At 43.6% G+C, this 17,704-nt stretch overlaps 1 protein-coding gene across 19 annotated transcripts in view; it reads left to right on the forward strand.

Annotated features, from left to right (window-relative positions):
* Positions 1–17,704, forward strand: part of ADGRL3 (adhesion G protein-coupled receptor L3) — a 489,413-nt gene that overhangs the window by 383,548 nt on the left and 88,161 nt on the right. For all 19 annotated transcript variants that reach the window (XM_033059584.1, XM_033059589.1, XM_033059570.1 and 16 more), the window contains 4 exons: positions 1,821–2,126; positions 3,809–3,912; positions 12,807–12,992; positions 15,669–15,707. In XM_033059584.1, coding sequence (XP_032915475.1) covers positions 1,821–2,126; positions 3,809–3,912; positions 12,807–12,992; positions 15,669–15,707 — 635 coding nt within the window. The remainder of the gene's footprint in view (positions 1–1,820; positions 2,127–3,808; positions 3,913–12,806; positions 12,993–15,668; positions 15,708–17,704) is intronic.

The following is a 17,704-nucleotide window of genomic DNA, read 5'->3' on the forward strand; positions in this document are numbered from 1 at the left end:
ATGGTTTTCAGTGAAAACTAGGCTTAAAAATGCAGATCTCCTGCATGTGGATCAAGGGTAGCTCCAGGGTGCTCAATATATGTTTCTATACGCTCACACATGACTGTAAGAATTATTTTAAACAGGGTTTGCTAGCTTTGACTTTGAAACTGCATGCACTGTATCTACTCAGCTCCTTTGCACATGGCATAGGCAATTTTGCAGAAGGAAAATAACTTGTTATTGCAAGAGTAAATGGGAAAAATTTTACAGGTTGCTATCTACCAGGCTAATCTATACTATGAGGAAATAAAAAATACTTGTGGCAAGTCCTGCTGCAGTAAAAATGTAATGTTTGCTGCAGTACTCTACAAATTTTAGTCCTCCCTGTAACATGAGGGGGAAATCATTGCTTGGTGACCTAGTGCAGCTTTGAGCAGAAACTGGAAGAAATCTGTCAGGGTCTGCATGTTTTCACATTGTATTTTTCAGAGTTCATATAAACTTAGGGTTCTTGAGAGGGAGGTGGCAGGAGAAGGCTGGAAAATCTGATCACTGAGTGTTGGAGACCTGTTTTCAGATCAGTGTCCTGGTGCTCAGGTGAGTTAGTGTAGAAACTCCATTTCCTGTTGCTAAACATGGAGCAATAGTGACTGAAGGCTTTTTAGATGCTGGAAGAGGTGGGATGGTAGTGAGGTGTTAAGGCATGGGAATTAAAGTGAGAATGGATCAGACAAGCCTATTCATATTTCTTCCTTACCTGCATTTCACAGTCAGCCCCAGCGTTTTCTCAGGCAGGGATTGAGGGGGCAGTTGTGAATATCTGGCATTTAACTAGAGTAAAAGTCTTATGCTGAGAGAGGCTGGAGGGTGCTTTGAGGGAGGTGAATGAGATGGGAGAAGCAAGCTTTTTCCATGAGCTGTGTGTGACATGGCATGACAGGGGTGATGGGGGAGCAGCTGGGGGCAGCTTGCTTCAGTTTCCCCACCTGATACTTCAGGTAAACCATAGACAAATCTCTGTGAGGCTCCAGTCTGTGCAAGCACCTTGGTCTAAATAGGAGGTTAAATGAGGTAATTGTGAGGAGGGCATCCCTCAATATTCTCCACACACTCAGTACTTGGTGCAGCTATTGCAGGATGTACAGTGGGTTAATGCACTTCTAAAGCATGTTCCCCACCTCTTGCTGCTTGAATGCTCGTTGCAGGTTTTCAATGAATTAGCCCACTGAGCATTAAAGTCTTGAGGATCTGACTGGGCTGATGTGCACTTTTTACTTGTGTTTTGCCTGCAGATCAAGGGGCCAGGCATTGCTCTTGGGATGGAGCAGCAAAGCACAAACTTCAGAGAAAATTGATGGCTTGCTCCAGAGTGCAGCCTTGTGTTCATCCCTCTCTGCACTTTTGATTTTGGGAATGGATTTGTGGTTTGGTTGTTCTGGGCTTTTTTTATTACACCACAGAAAATGCTTTTTTGTCCAAACGAGCTGGGTCTTCAGCAACACTTAACAATTAAAAGCACTTCTGTGCTAGATGTTCCCTAAAAGATGGAAAATCAGATTTTTACATTAAAATGCCACGAAGAAAAATGGTGAGGGCATAAAGTGCTGCTTTATTTCCATCAGGTGCTAGTGCTTTTGGAAAATCAGTTGTGCTCCAGTGGTCATTACCCCCCTGTGTGCTTCTCTCACGGTTTGCTCCAGCTTCTCTCTGGAAGCCTTGCTTAATCGTAGCTCCAGTTGCACCCTGCAGGGCACTGGAGTCATCAGAGGGGACATCCTCAGGACCTAGGCTCGAGTCCTGTTCCCTTCCTCTTTCTAAAAGCTCTGCCTTTGTTTCAGGCGTATCCACATCGGGAGCTCTGGGCCCGGGGAGCACCACGGCCAGCACCACGCCGCGGGCAGCCACCAGCACCACCGGCCGCAGCACCACCACGTCGGCCTCGGGCAGGAGGAACAGGAGCACCAGCACGCCGTCCCCCATGGCTGATGTCCCCGACGAAATGACCACGCACCTGCCACCCGCCTCCTCCCAGCTGCCGCCCGCCGGCGCCGAGAGCTGCGACCCCATGGAAGCCCGCGACATCATGTGGTCCCGCACCCGGCAGGGCCAGGTGGCAAAGCAGCCCTGTCCCTTGGGCTCCATAGGTGAGTCAGGGGCTGGGGGGACACAGCAGGCTGTCTTCACTTCCTATGACACCTTGGCAGTGCGCACCCAGTACTAAAAAACCTGTACTTGATGTGCTGGAATAGCCTCTGCCTCCACAAGTTGTGTACGATGCGCCTTACCTGTTTTTGCCTGTCTTTGGCAAAAGCAAACTCTGGGCTCACTGATTGGTGTGGTGGTGGCTAATTCTTTTCTTGTTTTGCTAAGAGAGGTGACAGGGAAGGAAATCAACAAAACTTGTACTTTGAAGCTCCTGAACCAGTGTGAGTGATTTTTTAAACTGTAGCCAGCATCCACTGTGATCAGCTGGGAAAGTGGGGAGGGTGTAGGGGACAAAGCCAAATCTTTCAAAATGGTTTATTGCTTATTGGATTTTGCTCCTTTTCTTCTGCTCTTCCCGCAATTGTTTTCTTGAAAAATGTTGCTTTTGGAAATTTTCTGTTCAATTTGAAACATAATCGCGTTACAAATGGGTTTTGGCATATGGTTCAGCTTGCTGTGTTTTAACAAATGCAGTTTTCTATAAATAGTTATTTTTCATGCTAGTCTTGGTGTCCAGCCCCAAAAGCTCGCTTTCAAAGAAGAAATGTTAAAAGTGGAGGAAATTGCCCAAAAATGAGGGCTGAAGGGATCTGACTAGCAGAAGAGAGACTCTGCGTTAATTCTCCACTCCTGGAGAGCCATTCACACCTGTGTATATGAGAACTGACTCACTCTGGGATTTGGTGAGGACAGACTGATAAAATGCATATTAAAGTATGAGGAGCATGGAAAGTCATCAGGGGTGAGAATAGGTTAAGAACATTTTTGCTGTCTTTCCCAGCCCTACCTGGTAAAATTAATGCAAAAAGTATGATGTGATTCCCAGAGAGGGGAAAGGATATTCTGAACCAAAGCTGTAAAAAGGAAAAGAAGATGAAAAAGGAAAATGAAGGCTGGGTGCAGAGAGTCCTTTCCTAAGGACTGGATGAAAATAACTAAGGCAAAGATAATAGCCCAACTTATGGATAGGGGATAGCCAAAAGCTTTTCCCATCTCTGATTCCAGTGATTCATGAAACTTGTTAAGAGCTGTGATATATTACCCGTGATGCATTTCTCTGTATCTGAAAGGGTCTTAGGCATCTTGCTCTCTTTTCCAGCAGGGATTGGGCAGCTCTTTCCAAACAAAACTCTTCTCTAAAGTCCGTCTTGACAGATGGGGGCTGACAGTAAACTTCAGCATTTTATCTGGCATTTGTATTTTCAAACTTTTGTGTGTTTCCACCCAAATCTTGTAATGATGATTCAGAGCCATAAAATCTTCATAAAGCAGCGAGGAAGATGAGGCACAGGGTCTGATCCCAAATCACCAGTGGTAGGGCAGAGCACTCAAGGTGCTGGCTCAGTATTTGAGATCTACTTCTGATTTCTCAGTACCTGGCAGCTTTCCTGCAAGTCGTCTGTCTGTAATTGCTGTTTGCCAAATTGGAAATAACATCACAGGTCTTTTATGTCTTAGGGCCCTTAAAGGACCAAGTTGATGGGAGACTAGGGCACTGAGATGACTCAGAAGTGTCCTACTCAAGACCTGAGCACAAATAGGCTCCTAGAAGCCTTTGACATGGGGTGCTAGGGTGAAAATGCAGCCAGTCACACTGAACACAGCAGCTTTCCTATTGCAGGTGTTGCAACTTTCCGGTGTCTGGCGCCTGATGGTATCTGGGAACCCCAAGGACCTGATCTTAGCAACTGCTCTTCACCCTGGATCAACCACATCACTCAAAAGGTAAAACTCTTCCCATGTGTTGACCACTCTAAGTCTGCACCAGTGACCTTACTCAGCTCCCTGTTTTCTCCCACAAGGAGCCCAAAAGGATCAACAGTCACACGTAAGGCATGAGCTGTGCATAGTAGCCAGGAATTGCAAGGAGAAAGCAAGTATCTTATAGAAATTAAGGCAAAGAGGGTCAAGGAAGGCAAAAGAGAGGGACTGGAGAGTGGAATTAAACTTAGAGTGAATGACATTTCTTGTTTGTGGCAAGAAAAGGAAGAAGAGGGAGGAGGAGGTGGGTGGACATATGGAAAGTACTGAGTTGTTGAAAAAGGAAACACCCTTTCATGCATCCTCAAGGAATTTTTATGTCATGCAAGCACAGGATAAACCCCATATTTAAGAAATCTTTACCAAAGGGAGGCAGGCTCAATGTGAGATGTTTGGTTTGTGCCTCTGACTTTCTGTTTTTAACTTCCGCCCAAATTATAAAAGAACTGGTGGAATAGAAAACAATGCTGCAGTAATGCTTATCTTTTGACTCCTAAGTCCCTTGATGAATGTTTTCTAGCACTTCATCATTTATCAGTGTTAAAAGTGCATTAACATGTGACAATAGAAGTTCAAGACAAGCAGAGCTTATTTGGTAGCAATATGTTGAGTATTTTTGTTATTAATGCACAATGGTGCTTTCAGCTGATTTCATTACAAACAGAGACCAGATGTGTGTTTATGCCATGGAGTCTGTGGGCTGAATCTTTATTATAGCAATTTGTGGGGATTTATTCACTCCTTTAGCTAGAGTGAGCAGGTCTTGGTGTTGCGAGTGAGCTGTGCTGCTGCACAATAGTGACACAGAACTCCCAAAGAGCTTCTGCTCACTGGGCAGCAGGATGGGGTCACCCCACCACACACAAGACTTGGACATTCTCCTTTCTGCCCCCCATCTAAACTGAGACCTAATAATCTGTGAAATGCTAGCACTGCTCATCCCTACCTCGCCTCATCTGTGCTTATACCCTTCCCTCCACAAAGGAAAACATCAGTTGATGTGGGGCTGCTGTGATACGGCACAGCCACTACAAAGCCCGTGGTCCTTCTGTCCCTCTCCTGCCAAACACCCAGCGAGCTGATGAATACAGGCTGCCTTTGCTGGCATTAGCAGCTGTGTGCAGCTCTTGTTTTATGACCTATGTACTTACCCTGTAGGGGTTAATATTACTTACTCCAGCCATAATTCACCCAGGCAGCTGGGAGACCTCTTGCTGCTCGGTGAAGATGACTAGGCCATTAGCCATTAGCAGAGGGAAATAATAGCCTGCACTGATGAAATCTCCATCAAGGTTAGGCTTATTTTATTTGAAACCCTAGCTATCATTTGCGTAACAAATGAGCCCCATTTAATTTGTTATGTGCTTTCAAAGCAGGCTAAAATTGAACAGGCAAGTTTTCAGAAATGCCCAGCAGGTTACAACTGGGACTAGATTTAATTTTTTTTTTTTTTTTTCTGAAGGAATTTTGTTATGTTCAGCGTTGGGGAATCTGTGACACAACCCTGGATCTAAGCTTTTTGCCTGAGTGGGAATTCATTGGGATCTTGAGATATGTGACCCAACCTCAATGACAGCTGTTACAAGCTATCAAGTCTTTTCAGGAGTGACTTTTGAGGGGAAAGCTTTGCAAGGCTTGCCTAGGGATTTGTGTTGGGTTTGCAATCATTGAAACATTTGTATTGAAAAAGACCTCTAAGTTCATTGGATCCAACCATTCACCCAGCACTGCCACATCCACCACTAATCCATGTCCCTAAGTACCATGTCTACATGTCTTTTAAATCCCTCCAGGAATAGTGACTCAACCACTTCCCTGGGCAGTCTATTCCAATGCCTGACCCCGCTCTGTGAAGAAACTTTTCCTAATACCCAATATAAACCTTCCCTGGTGCAGCGCCAGATGTTTTCTTCTTATCCTATCATTTCTTACCAAGAAAAGAGACTGACACCCACCTTGGTGCAACCTCAGGTGGTTTCTTCTTGTACTACCATTTCTTACCAAGAAAAGAGACTGACACCCACCTTGCTACAACTCCTTTTAAGCAGGTGTAAAGAGGGATGGGGTCCCCCCAAACCTCCTTTTCTGAAGGCTAAACACCCTCAGCTGCCTGAGCAGGTCCTCAAAAGTCTTGTGCTCCACACCCTTCCCTGGTTCTGTTGCCCTTCTCTAGACATGTTCCAGCCCCTCAATGTCCTTCTTGTAGTGAGGGGCCCAGAACAGGACACAGCACTCAAGGTGTGGCCTCACCAGTGCCAAGTACAGAGGGACAATCACTGCCCTGACCCTGCTGGCCACACTATTGCTGACCCATGCCAGGATGCCATTGGCCTTGTTGGCCACCTTGGCACAGGTGGCTCACATTTTATGCTGGACAGCTTTCCAGTTACCCTTCCCCAGCCTGTAGTGGTACATGGGGTTGTTGTGACCCAAGGGCAAGGACCTGCACTTGGCGTTATTCAACCTCATACCATTGGTCTTGGCCCAATGATCCAGCCTGTCCAGATCCTGCACATGCCACGTGAAGGCACTTGAAATTATCTGCTCCATGATATTATATCACATTTTCAACTTCAAGTCCACTTGGACACCCCTAGTTAGCTAGGCCTGCTGAAAAAAGATTGGAAGTTGCTCATTAAACTCTTCTGCTGGTTGCCTCAGTACCTTTGGTGTATCTCGTCCATCCCCACAGACCTATGGATGTGTAAATGGTGTATCAGGTCACTGACCATTTTTTTTCTGGATTGTGGGGGTTTTCTTCTACTCTTCATCCCTGTCTTCCAGCTCAGGATGCTCGGTACCCTGAGGATGGCTGGTCTTTCTGGTAAAGACTGAGCCAAAGAAGGCATTAACTACCACCTCCACTGTTTCCTCATTCTTTGTCACTATATTTCCCCTATATACAATGGAGGTTCTCAGTAGCTCTCCTTTTGGTGTAAGTATATTTAGAGAAACATTTTTTATTGTCTTTCATGGCAGCAGACAGGTAAAGTTCTAGTTGAGCTTTAGCCCTGCTAATTTTCTCCCCATGTAACCTCACAACATGCTTGTTGTCCTCCTTAGTTACCTGCCCTTTTACCAGAGGCCATAAACTCTTTTTTCTTATTCCAGCCAAAGTTCTTTGTTCAGCCAGGTCAGTCTTACTCCCACCAGCTCATCTTTTGGCACATGTGTATGTGCTGCCTTTAAGATTCGGTAGGATCCTTACATTAAATTCACTTTTAAATTACTTATGAAATAACCAATAGACATTTGGTTTCCCTGCCTAATTAAGAGGCTTGAAAATCATCATTGCACTGAAAGATGGAGACTGATTCATCCATAAATCAAGGACTGGTTTCTAACATCCCTGCTGTGGATGGGATGCTTCCCAAAGCTTGCAGATTTGCTCCAGCATCTCTCTGAAGAAGAAAAAGGAGCCTTCCTCCTCTAAGTCAAGCCAGCTTCTCTTCTTGCTGCTGTGGGGACAGCTAGAGGGAGCAGTGAGCCAGCTGTGCTGGGAGGACAGGGCTGGTTACACCCTGCAGCTCAGCTCTCCTGCATCCCCAGCTCTCCTGGTCACTCAGCCCAAATGCATCTGCAGCACAGCTGACAAAATGGGTAAAAATACTTCTTTGTCAGCCAGGGCTCATACCTGCTCAGCATGTCTTCATTCCTAATCTGCTTTGTCTCCCAAAAATCTGTCATCTGCTGGATCCAAACTGCTCAGGAAGAACAGTGATGGGTCTCCTGGAGGGATTTCAGCCAAGCCAGAAAGGATGGTAGGGAAATGCTGTGCTTGCTTTCATATCTGTGTAGTGAAGTAAGAATGATTACTTACTTCTTCTCTTTCTCCTGCTGTGCTCAGACTGCAGATTGGGTGTTTGCCTGCTTGCATCATGGTATTAGGTTTTACAGCCGTTTCCTAGCTTCCATTAGAGTTATTGTGCTTGATGGAAGATCAGAACAAATGTTCTCCTCAGCAATTCATTGGCCTCCTGACATTTACTTTAACTTTATTGTTGGTGCCTACCATGCCCTCGTAACGGAGTGGGAGAATAAACTTGCCAGTGAGATTGAATTATGCACTGCTACCTGGGTTATTTCTAGAGTCAAGCAGTAAGAGGAAGCAAAAAGGTCAGCTTGGATACATTGCATCATCCTGATCATGAGGTCACTTGTTCAGTCTCAGCCTGTTTGCTTTCATCAGTGCCATCCTTAGTGCAGTGTGTGACTTGCCTGAAGACACCTCTTCCTTGCTGCAGCTTTCAGCTCTGGGTGCTGCCTGGCACTGCTGTGCTCAGCTTCAAGCCTTTGCAAGAGAGGAGGCCTCTTTTGTAGTGGAACAGAAAAATTTGTACCCTTTACAAGTGCACAAAAAGCCTCAAACTGTAAATCTAAAGCATGTGCTACCCGTGCCCTCCTGAGTAGCCTAGATCATGTAGTCCCAAAGAGCAGGTGAACCTTAGGATTCATTGCACCTTCCTGAGATCATGTAGAGCTGATTGGGTGTGTGTTACAGGGAGAGGGAGGTTTTGTGGAGGGCATCCCCACAACTGAGGGTGCAGTTGCAGTCCTGATTGGCAGCATGATGAAATCCTTCATCCAAGTTGCTTTTGGCAGTCTGTTTTCAGAGCACCATCATGAATTGGATGGAGCAGATGCCACAGAGGGTGTCTTATTAAAGGGTCATTAAATGCAGTTTAAGTTGGTTGAATACCATAATTTCAAAGCCACTTTTTTCAGTGTTCTCTAGGTCTGCTGTACTCTAATGGAGAGCATTGTCTCTTCTACTAGGCAGCTGGCAAAGGACAAGAGGACACAAGCTGTGCCAGGGGCTGTTTAGATTTTTGTATCAGGAGGCTGATTGGGCACTGGATTGGGCTATCCAGGGAGGTGGTGGAGTCACTACGTCTGGAGGTGTTTAAGGAAAGGCTGGATGTAGTGCTCAGTGCAATGGTCTAGCTGAAATTCTGGTGGTTGATCATAGGTTGAACTTGGTAATCTTAGAGGTTGTTTCCAACCTAAGCGATTAAAAAGAAAGAAAGGATGGTAGATATTCTCTGACTCTTTTCTGTGAATGTACACATGTATATTCAAATTGCTGTCAGGGAGGGAAGAATGCCATGAAGGCTTTGCAGTGCCAGAAGTTAGCCCACAGCCCCTCTTACAGCCTGGCTACCTGACTGCTGGCAGCTAATGGTGCCTGGTGAAACCTGTCAGATGTTTGTTCCTCCATAAACAGCATCAACTTCATGGTCTTTCCAGCTGACCAGTCCATCTGTACATTGCTGTTTTTAAAAATCCTAGTTCAGTCTTTCATGCCATCTTTTTATTTTTTATATCACTTTTCCTCTTCAGAAGGCTGCAGGAAAATACTTTTGCCTTTATGACTACTAGTGGTTTAGTTCATTTGCTCCCTTCTCAGCATATTTCTTATTTCTTCTGAATTTTCCTCCCTAAATACTTTTTTTTTCTTTTTTTTCCTTTTTTTTTTTTTTACAATTTCTCTCATTTTTGTTTTACTTTCCTCTTCTGCAGTTGGTTTTCTTCTGAGAAGGGTAGGGCTGAAACAGCAAGCACTGCTGCAGGAGGGTCTTTCTTCATCTTTCCAGACAAAGCTCCCTGTTTCTGTTTGTTGGCATATACGAAACAGGCAGGAGAATATGTCCTCTCCAAAAACTATTATTTCACAATATTTTCACTCATAAGAAGGTGCAGGATAGTGGCACAAACTTGGAAAATGGTAGCAGAGTGTTACACAGAGGGATTTCAGGTGCCAGTGATCATTTGTAAATCTGACCTGAATCCTGTCTTCCCAAATGGAAGAGGGGAGCAATTTTTTGGCAGACCTGTAAAACTGTGTTTTGTGTGTTGGCATTGTTGGCCAGAAACATGTTTTCACTCCATCAAATTAGCATTCTGAGACTGCTTTTCATCAGTTTGTGAAAGGTAAAAAAAGTAGGCCAAAAAGCCACAGAAACCAAAAATTTGGTTTCAAATTTGGTTTGAACAGAATATTTTCTTTTATCCTAGAATCGTATTGAATTTTTAAATTTAGTATTTTCATAATCAAGGTAGAAAATGTTAAAAACTAGTCTCATATCAGGGAGAGATATATTATTTTTAATTTCCTTTATTGTTCTCAAGTCTCCCAGTAGGAAGGTCAGCTAATTACACATTTTTCCCCTACTTCTTACTTGCCTCTCAATATCTGCTTGAGCCATGGAGAACCTCCAGGGGCTGTTCCTGTACTCCTATGTAACTATGTCAGTGTTTGGGTTCAAGAGTATTACATATTTTGGAAGAAACAACATAAAGAGCTCATCTTTCATGTGATGGTAATGAAGAGAAAGAAGTGGAGAAGTAATTTATAGAAAGGAAGTAAGTTAGCAATGCATCCTCTTGGGTAACAGTAAGCTTTGCTGAACATTATGTAGAATTAACAAAAAAAAAAATGGGTTCAGTCCTGTTCTTATAAGAGACCAGATACTTATCTTAGCCCTGGAATGTTCAGCCAGTATTTGGGACTCACAAGAGAAGTTGGGTTTGACAGCACCACATAGGAGACACTTCTGATTCAGTGGAAAAAGCTCAAAAGAATTGGGGAAATCAGCACTGATGTGTCACACAGCCAGAGTAGAAAGAGTGTCTCAGCACTGCTGTAGTGACTTATAGCTGCACATTCTGTGTGACCATGTGTAGGTGTGGAATTGTCAGTGCTAGGATGTAGCTTCATTACCTGCCAGCCAAAAAACATTTTCCCAGAAGAATGGCCCATCTGTGTTTTCAGGAAACCTGGGTGTGTGAGATAACTTTGGATAAATACTTCTATGTCCCAGGAGTTCACAGAGTCTGAGCTTTAGTCTGCCTTTTTCTTGGGTATTTCTTCCATTGCTGCCTATTTTATGTCTTGTTTATTGTTTATTTGGCCACAGTATAGTTCCTCAGATTTGCAGTTTTTAGGGTCAGTCCAAGAGAAAAGGAAAACAGTTAATTAGTGACCAGCCTGCATCACTTTTGAAGACAGATAGGAACAGCAGCAGCCTGCAGGGAAAGAAAACTCTTGTGTTTGCCTTTGTAGCAGCTGAACAATTTTCTCTGAGTCTGCCAGTTTGCATAGGTGTGTGGTCCAAGGGAAAATGTGAGCATCAAATACTGGGTTTTTTGGTTATTCTCTGATGTATCTGTAAAAAAAATACATTGAATTCCTGCAGTTTTCTGCAGAGCTTACACAAACACAATGTGTCATGATACATGCTAAGCTCCAGCAATGAGCTGCAGGAAAATGTTGAAATTGATTTCTTTATGTAAAGGGATTTAATGATATAAAGCCATTGTTTCAAGTTCTGAGAGCCAACAGCAAAGGTCAAAATTCAGCCTCTGTGCTGATGCATGGCTTCCTTCAGCTGCTTAGGAGAGCAGGCAGCTGTAAGAACAGGATCTGGTTTCTATGGCATTAGTCTTCTGTGTAACAAGAAAGAAATAATTTTTGAATATATCTTATCATTGCTCTAATGGGAAGAACAACACATTATCTCCTTTATTTATCTTCTCTGTATCATCATATGCGTTAATTCTCTGAGGACGAGCATATGAACATCTTGAGTTAGATTTCATTAAATCAGATTGGCTTTTGCTGTCAAATTGATGGAAGTAAGTTATTCATTTATAACTCGGCTAATTGATTTACAGAGAGGTAGAAGCTCAGCCTATAATCTTTCCCTAGAATCTTGCTTTTATAATAAGCACCAGAAAGTGAGGGAACAAGAGCAGTATCTGATTTCTAGCTTTGGTAGATAAGACAATTGAAAATTCATATGAAGAACACAGCAGAATTTGCCATTGAGCCTGACAGAGAAGTGGGAACTTCATTTATGTGTCAGCCTGTGTAATTTCTCCTTGTCCCAGGCATATTCCACATGGATTTGCATTCCAGATCACAGACTGGTAGATAATGAATAAATGACCAGCAACCTGCAGTGATATTTTTGTAGTGGGCTGCTCATGAAAAGGAGATGGGGCCAGCTACCCTGTCCCAAATCCCCATGGCACAGAACAGGAAAGGAGTACCAGAGAGAGAGAGCAAGAAAGGGGAAAAGCCACAGGGAAAAAGTGAGAGTTTCCTAAATAATTGCACAGTGAATTTCCCTGCAGGTTATTTGTGAGTTTTGTGACTCAGTTAGATGATACAAGTCTTTTAGTATAAGATTCAGCCAACCAACCTGCTGGCTTTTCCCTTCCCGTGGCCTCTGTCTGAGCCTTTTGCTCAGGAGTGAGGATGGTTTTACATGTGCTGAGAGTCACTGGCCTCATCATCAGCGGCTGTGTGACGAGTGATACTAAGTGATAAATTAGCACCTGATTATTAAATCAATAAGATGGAAATTGTTGACTTTTTGCTCTTTTTTTTTTTCTGAGTTATGTAATTTATTTTTACTCCTTTTACAAGGAACTCTCCTGTGAAGAAGCTTTAACAAAAATAATCTCTTCACTATCACATAAACTTCTGGAATCAGAAACTGCTTTCTCTTGATAGGAGAGGCTATTTACATGTTTGGTTTTTTTTCAAGTGGCACAGTAAACCAGTGGGACAAGTTAATTAAAACTGTCCTTAGCATGGAAATCCCATGGAAAACAGTGCCCAGTGAGAAGAAAAATCATTGAGGCCACCATGGTTGTCTGGAAAAACCATAACAGAAAACGATTCATGATCAAACCACGAAGACTCTTGTTGTAGTTGACTTATTGGGAAATGCTTCTATTCCTCCTTCCTCCTCCTTTTCTTCTTCTGGAGGGGAGTTGACTTGGTGGGGTTGGAAGGCGCCGGAGTGGCATCTCACTGGCAGCCAACCTTTCCGTGTGCATTGTGCCGGCAGATGCGGTCAGGGGAGATGGCAGCCAACATCGCGCGGGAGCTGGCGGAGCACACCAGGAACCACCTGTACGCCGGCGACATCGCCTACTCCGTGTCGGCCATGGTGCAGCTCGTCAACCTGCTGGACGTGCAGCTCCGCAACCTGACCCCCGGCGGCAAGGACAGCGCTGCACGCAGCTTGAACAAGGTGAGGGCGGCGCGCCGTGTCCGGAGAGCCTTTCCCTGAGCCCGGCAGCACTGTGGCTCCTGTGCCCGCGGTTTGGGAAGAATGAGTAGTCCTTTTGTCATTTCCAGAAGTAACAGGAATTGCTGCATTGCACTAAAGGTGCTAGGAGTGGGAGAAGGTATGAGCTGTGGGCTGTAAGAATGCGTTTAAAGCTGAAGGGTTCCTTAGTGAAAAGCCCTCTTCACTGAATCTCATGTAAACACACGGGATGGTACTTACCTGGGATTCTGACGGTGAGCTGTGTGGGCCTGGTTGTCAGGACAAAGAGCAGCTGGGCCCTGGTGGCTATGAGCACATGGTTATATTGTCCACCCAGTTAAAATAAGACACAGGATTTTGTTCTCAGCTGCATATCAGGCTCTGACAGTTCTGGCATTCATGTAAGCATGAACAGAACTTGGTCTCAAGACTATATGGGGACTAAGTGATCCCAGCTAAACCTGAAATTTCTCTGGTGTTTTATGAAGAGAAGTGCTTTTCAGAGAAGTAACACGGTCTTTTTTCTTGTAAGTTGTTACTGTAGACTGACGCTGTTTTAAATGCAAAGGGCTTTGGGATTGTTTGAGATTTCAGTCGCATGGGAGCTGAACTCCTGCATCTCATGTGCTTTGCATGTGCTGAGAATTGGATTTTCCTGATGCTTTTAATTAGTGCTGCTTCCAGCCATTTTATAACAATGTAGGTAATAAGTGTATTAACTGTTACATCATTATAACATTATTTGTTATAATCATACCATGGTTCTTTGTTGAAATGATGGTGATGTCTGACAATATTAGGTAAAGGCAGCAATTAATGTCACCTACTAACGGGTTTCATGGTTGTAGTCTGCTTGCTCTTCTGGATGTGTCGCAGCCATACCCAACTCTATCAATTCAGCTTTGCAAGCACATATTTTTCATCTTTGGTTTTACTTCTCCATACGATATTTGTTTCAATGACATGAAGTGGGGTTGTGTCATGGGGGCAGGAATGAGTTACTGAGGGGAGGAGAAGACTGGACAAGGCAGAGCTCCTGGGCTTATCTGTCACTCCTGGGGTCCCCACTGCAGGTTTCTTCCCCCTGCCATCAGCTTTGCACAAGCAACTCATACAAATCAATTGCATTCCACATTAAAATTCTGGACCACGTGAAGTCCTGCAAAACAGCGATGCGAGTCAGTGATCCAAATGACAGGCTCAGTAATTTACTTGCTCTCATTCCCCACTTAATTCTTTAGAAGAGCAACTGCTCTATGTTCATTTAAGAATGCATGAATTCAACTTGGAAGTAGTATTGGGCAAACAAAAGGCAGCAGAGTTACTGCTCCATTTTCCCCTTCACTGATCAAGAGTATTTAAGAAAAAAAAAGGAAAAAAGTAATTTGCAAAGAGTTTTGTTTAGTGCTGTTTAGTCAGAAAGGAGAAATAAAGTAAGCACTAGCCATTAAATATTCTTTTAATCATTAAAGGAAATGTGCTAGGGATCCAAAAGTAATCACCTGTGCTGTTTTGTACTGGTGGGTTTTTTTTTTACAAGCTGATGAACAATGAATTGAAATAAACTGGCATAATCAGAATTTTTAAAAGCCATCATCTTTCAGGAACCACTTTTCTGTCACTAAAAGCTTTATGCTTTCCACTGGATCAGGCTTAATTAAGGTGATAATTGTTCCATTTCAGACTGGGAAGACCCCCAAGTGGATAACTCTGTAATTTTCAGCAAGGCTTTCTTTGATCTCCATTTGTTTCTGTGAAGTCTTCGTACTGGCCAGATTTACCCAGAGGAAGATTTCTACTGTTACAAATTGATGAATCAGAAATTGAAATTAGGCATTGCATGATACCTGGGTGTATTTTGCTTATTTCAGAGCCTCAAAACTCTCGAGGACAAATTTGGCTCTCAGCTGTACTAATGGGATTGCACTGCTGTGGGTTGAGAGCACAACTTGCCCTGAATCTTTGTTGATACGCAATTTCCAACCAGGCACATCAGCAAAAACAAACCCAGCCAAGCCAGTGGCTCTGAGCGGCCTGGTTTTGTGAGCTTTTGTTGCAGAGATGCAGAGCTCCCCAATTCCAGCTCATTGCTGCAGACTGCCTGCCAAGCCCCAGGTCTGTCAGGATGGCTCCATACAGGTCCAGGCTGTGTCAAGATGCAGTCCTGCACAAGTCTTGCTCCCTGGGATTGGTCCTGCTCATCTGAAGCTTGGTTCTATTTCACTAAGTGGCATCAGCACTGTCTGACTGCAGAGCCCACGCTCCTCTTATGCAAATAACCATCACCCTCATCCTTTTCAGCCGTGTTTGACATGGAAATGTCATGTGTGATCTCCAAGCTGTAAGGAAAACATCATCTCTCGAGTATCTCTATTAGACCTCAGTGTCTTGTACCATTTAACAGCTGCTCTTGCAAAGTTGTCAGTCTGTGCTTCACTTCACTGAAAAAGGACTAACCCGCATTTCTGGAGCCAGTACTTCCAGTTTTCCACTGCTGCCTAACCCATGCTCACTCCTTTAGTTTGCTTGGTTTTTCAGGAGCTGTTTAAGAGAGAAATGAGGGGTTTTTCACAGGCATTTTCTTCATTTTTTTCCCTTGTTCTGTCACTAACTTGTTTTTTCTATTCCGTCTTTAATCTGCTCTCTTTATGGACTCAGCTTCAGAAAAGGGAGCGATCTTGCAGGGCCTATGTCCAGGTATTTCTTGTGTTTTTAGTACATATGTCCAGTTGTTTGACTGAATGACTGTGAAGTGGGTCTTGTCTCTGTGAATAATCTGATTATTACCACCTGTATGGCAGCAAGTTCTAAGGTTAAGGTTACAGGATAATAATATCATTTTTTTTACCTCACTGACCTGCCCAATTTCTCTCAAACTTGACAAAAATTTGGGACAAAATCCCTGAACCAGAAAGTGGTAAAAACATGAGAAATCTGACAAGATTCATCCAGCCATCTGAATGAGCAGGACAGTATGGAGATGTGCAAGTAAAGAATGCAAAACTGCTGCTCACAGAGCTGTCTCCAGACCAACTGGATTTTGCTTACAGCATGCTATTCATGTTTGCTGTCACCTGCATTTCCTTAGTTTTCCTTCTTCCCCTTTTACACTTTTAAATTTAAAAACAATTCAAAATGGCAACACTCAGCATGAGGGAGGAGGTAGGGTTGTAATGACATGTAGAGTATCTCACAGAGAGATGTCAAAAGGAGGAGAGTGCTGTAAACAATGCATAGGGTAATGAACATAACATCCCATGAAGTTCACTCAGGTCTGGCCTGACTTTCATAGGCTTACATTGTGTTTGATGTGAGCAAAGTCAAGCCCCAGCATGGTTATCTTATTAATCCTGTCACCTTGCCTTATAGCATTTGCTCCAGTGGTTTTTTTTAATATAAACCTGTTTGTATACTGTAGGTGAGTTAATGCTGCTTTAAGAAATGTGAATGTTTTGCCTTCTAATCTCTGTCTTGTGCTTGTGAATGTTGATACTGTTCTTATGGGTGGTTGATCATTATTTATATGTATATATGTAACATATATAAATGAACTCTATGTTTCTGGAGGGGGCTGTCTGTACCTGCATTTTCCTGCAAAATTCCACTTCCTACAGTTGGTACTGACTTTATTTTGTGAGCACATATTTCATTTAGCAAATGGGATCAGATGGTCTGGATTTCTAGGGCATTAGAAATAAAACACTACTCCTCTGTGCTGATAGGCTTTCTTCCCTTTGGAAAATGTCATGAGAGAAAGTCACCTTTTCCTTCCAAATACATTAATGGATAAAGACAAGTTATGGAGTTACCCATCCCTTGTCTGGGGTCCCAGAGAAAGCAACTAGCAGGCATTTGAAGGAATTTAGGAACGTTTGCAGTGTGGTGCTCACTCCCAAGCTAGCTACCTTGTTACTGCTACCACTGAAAAGGTGGTGAACCTGCTTTGGCTCTGGCTGCACAGTCCTTTGGGGACATTGGGTGCTGCCTGATCCATAGCTGTCTTTTCCACTGGCTGTACAGGCATTCTCCACAGAGTCCATGCACGCTCCTGGTCTAGTGTCTTTTTTCAAACTGTAGCTATTGGTGAGTTTAATATACCCTGCAGAAAGCTTGGCCTTGGTAGAATAAAGCCTGAATACTCTGCAAAAACTTCAGCTTACCCTTAATTTCAAGGACTCCTTTCCTTTCACTTGGAAAGGTTGCTTGCGTGTTTAAATATTAATCATGCACCTGCTTCTTCAGTAGATGAAAACTCATGAAAGCTCATTGCTTGAGCTGTTAAGTATGGATATGGACAAATCTGGTACATATATTGAAGAGGACAGCCCTGTAAAAGAGGGCTTGAAGAATGTATTAGATGACCTAATTGAACCTTTCCCACTATATGGAGGTAAAGTAATGTATCTCGACATATTTTCATACAGTATGCTTCCATTTGGAAAATTGTGTGGCTAAAGTCATCAAAAAATCTAGTGAGGGAGAGGTTGTGTGTAATAGCAGCTAGACATGACTGTAGACAGTCCTGTTAGAGGCTACTCATCCTTTACCAGGAAGTGAAATGTCTGGGCTGGCCAGAGGGAATTTAGCAGAGATTTTTCAACACATCTGAAGTGGTGACACCCTGGGGTTTGTAAAGCCAGTGGAACATGGGAGGTCACCAGGACATGTGGCATTGATGGCAGAGAAACAGAGCG

The sequence above is a fragment of the Catharus ustulatus genome, chromosome 5, assembly GCF_009819885.2.
Source record: "Catharus ustulatus isolate bCatUst1 chromosome 5, bCatUst1.pri.v2, whole genome shotgun sequence".
NCBI lineage: Eukaryota > Metazoa > Chordata > Aves > Passeriformes > Turdidae > Catharus > Catharus ustulatus.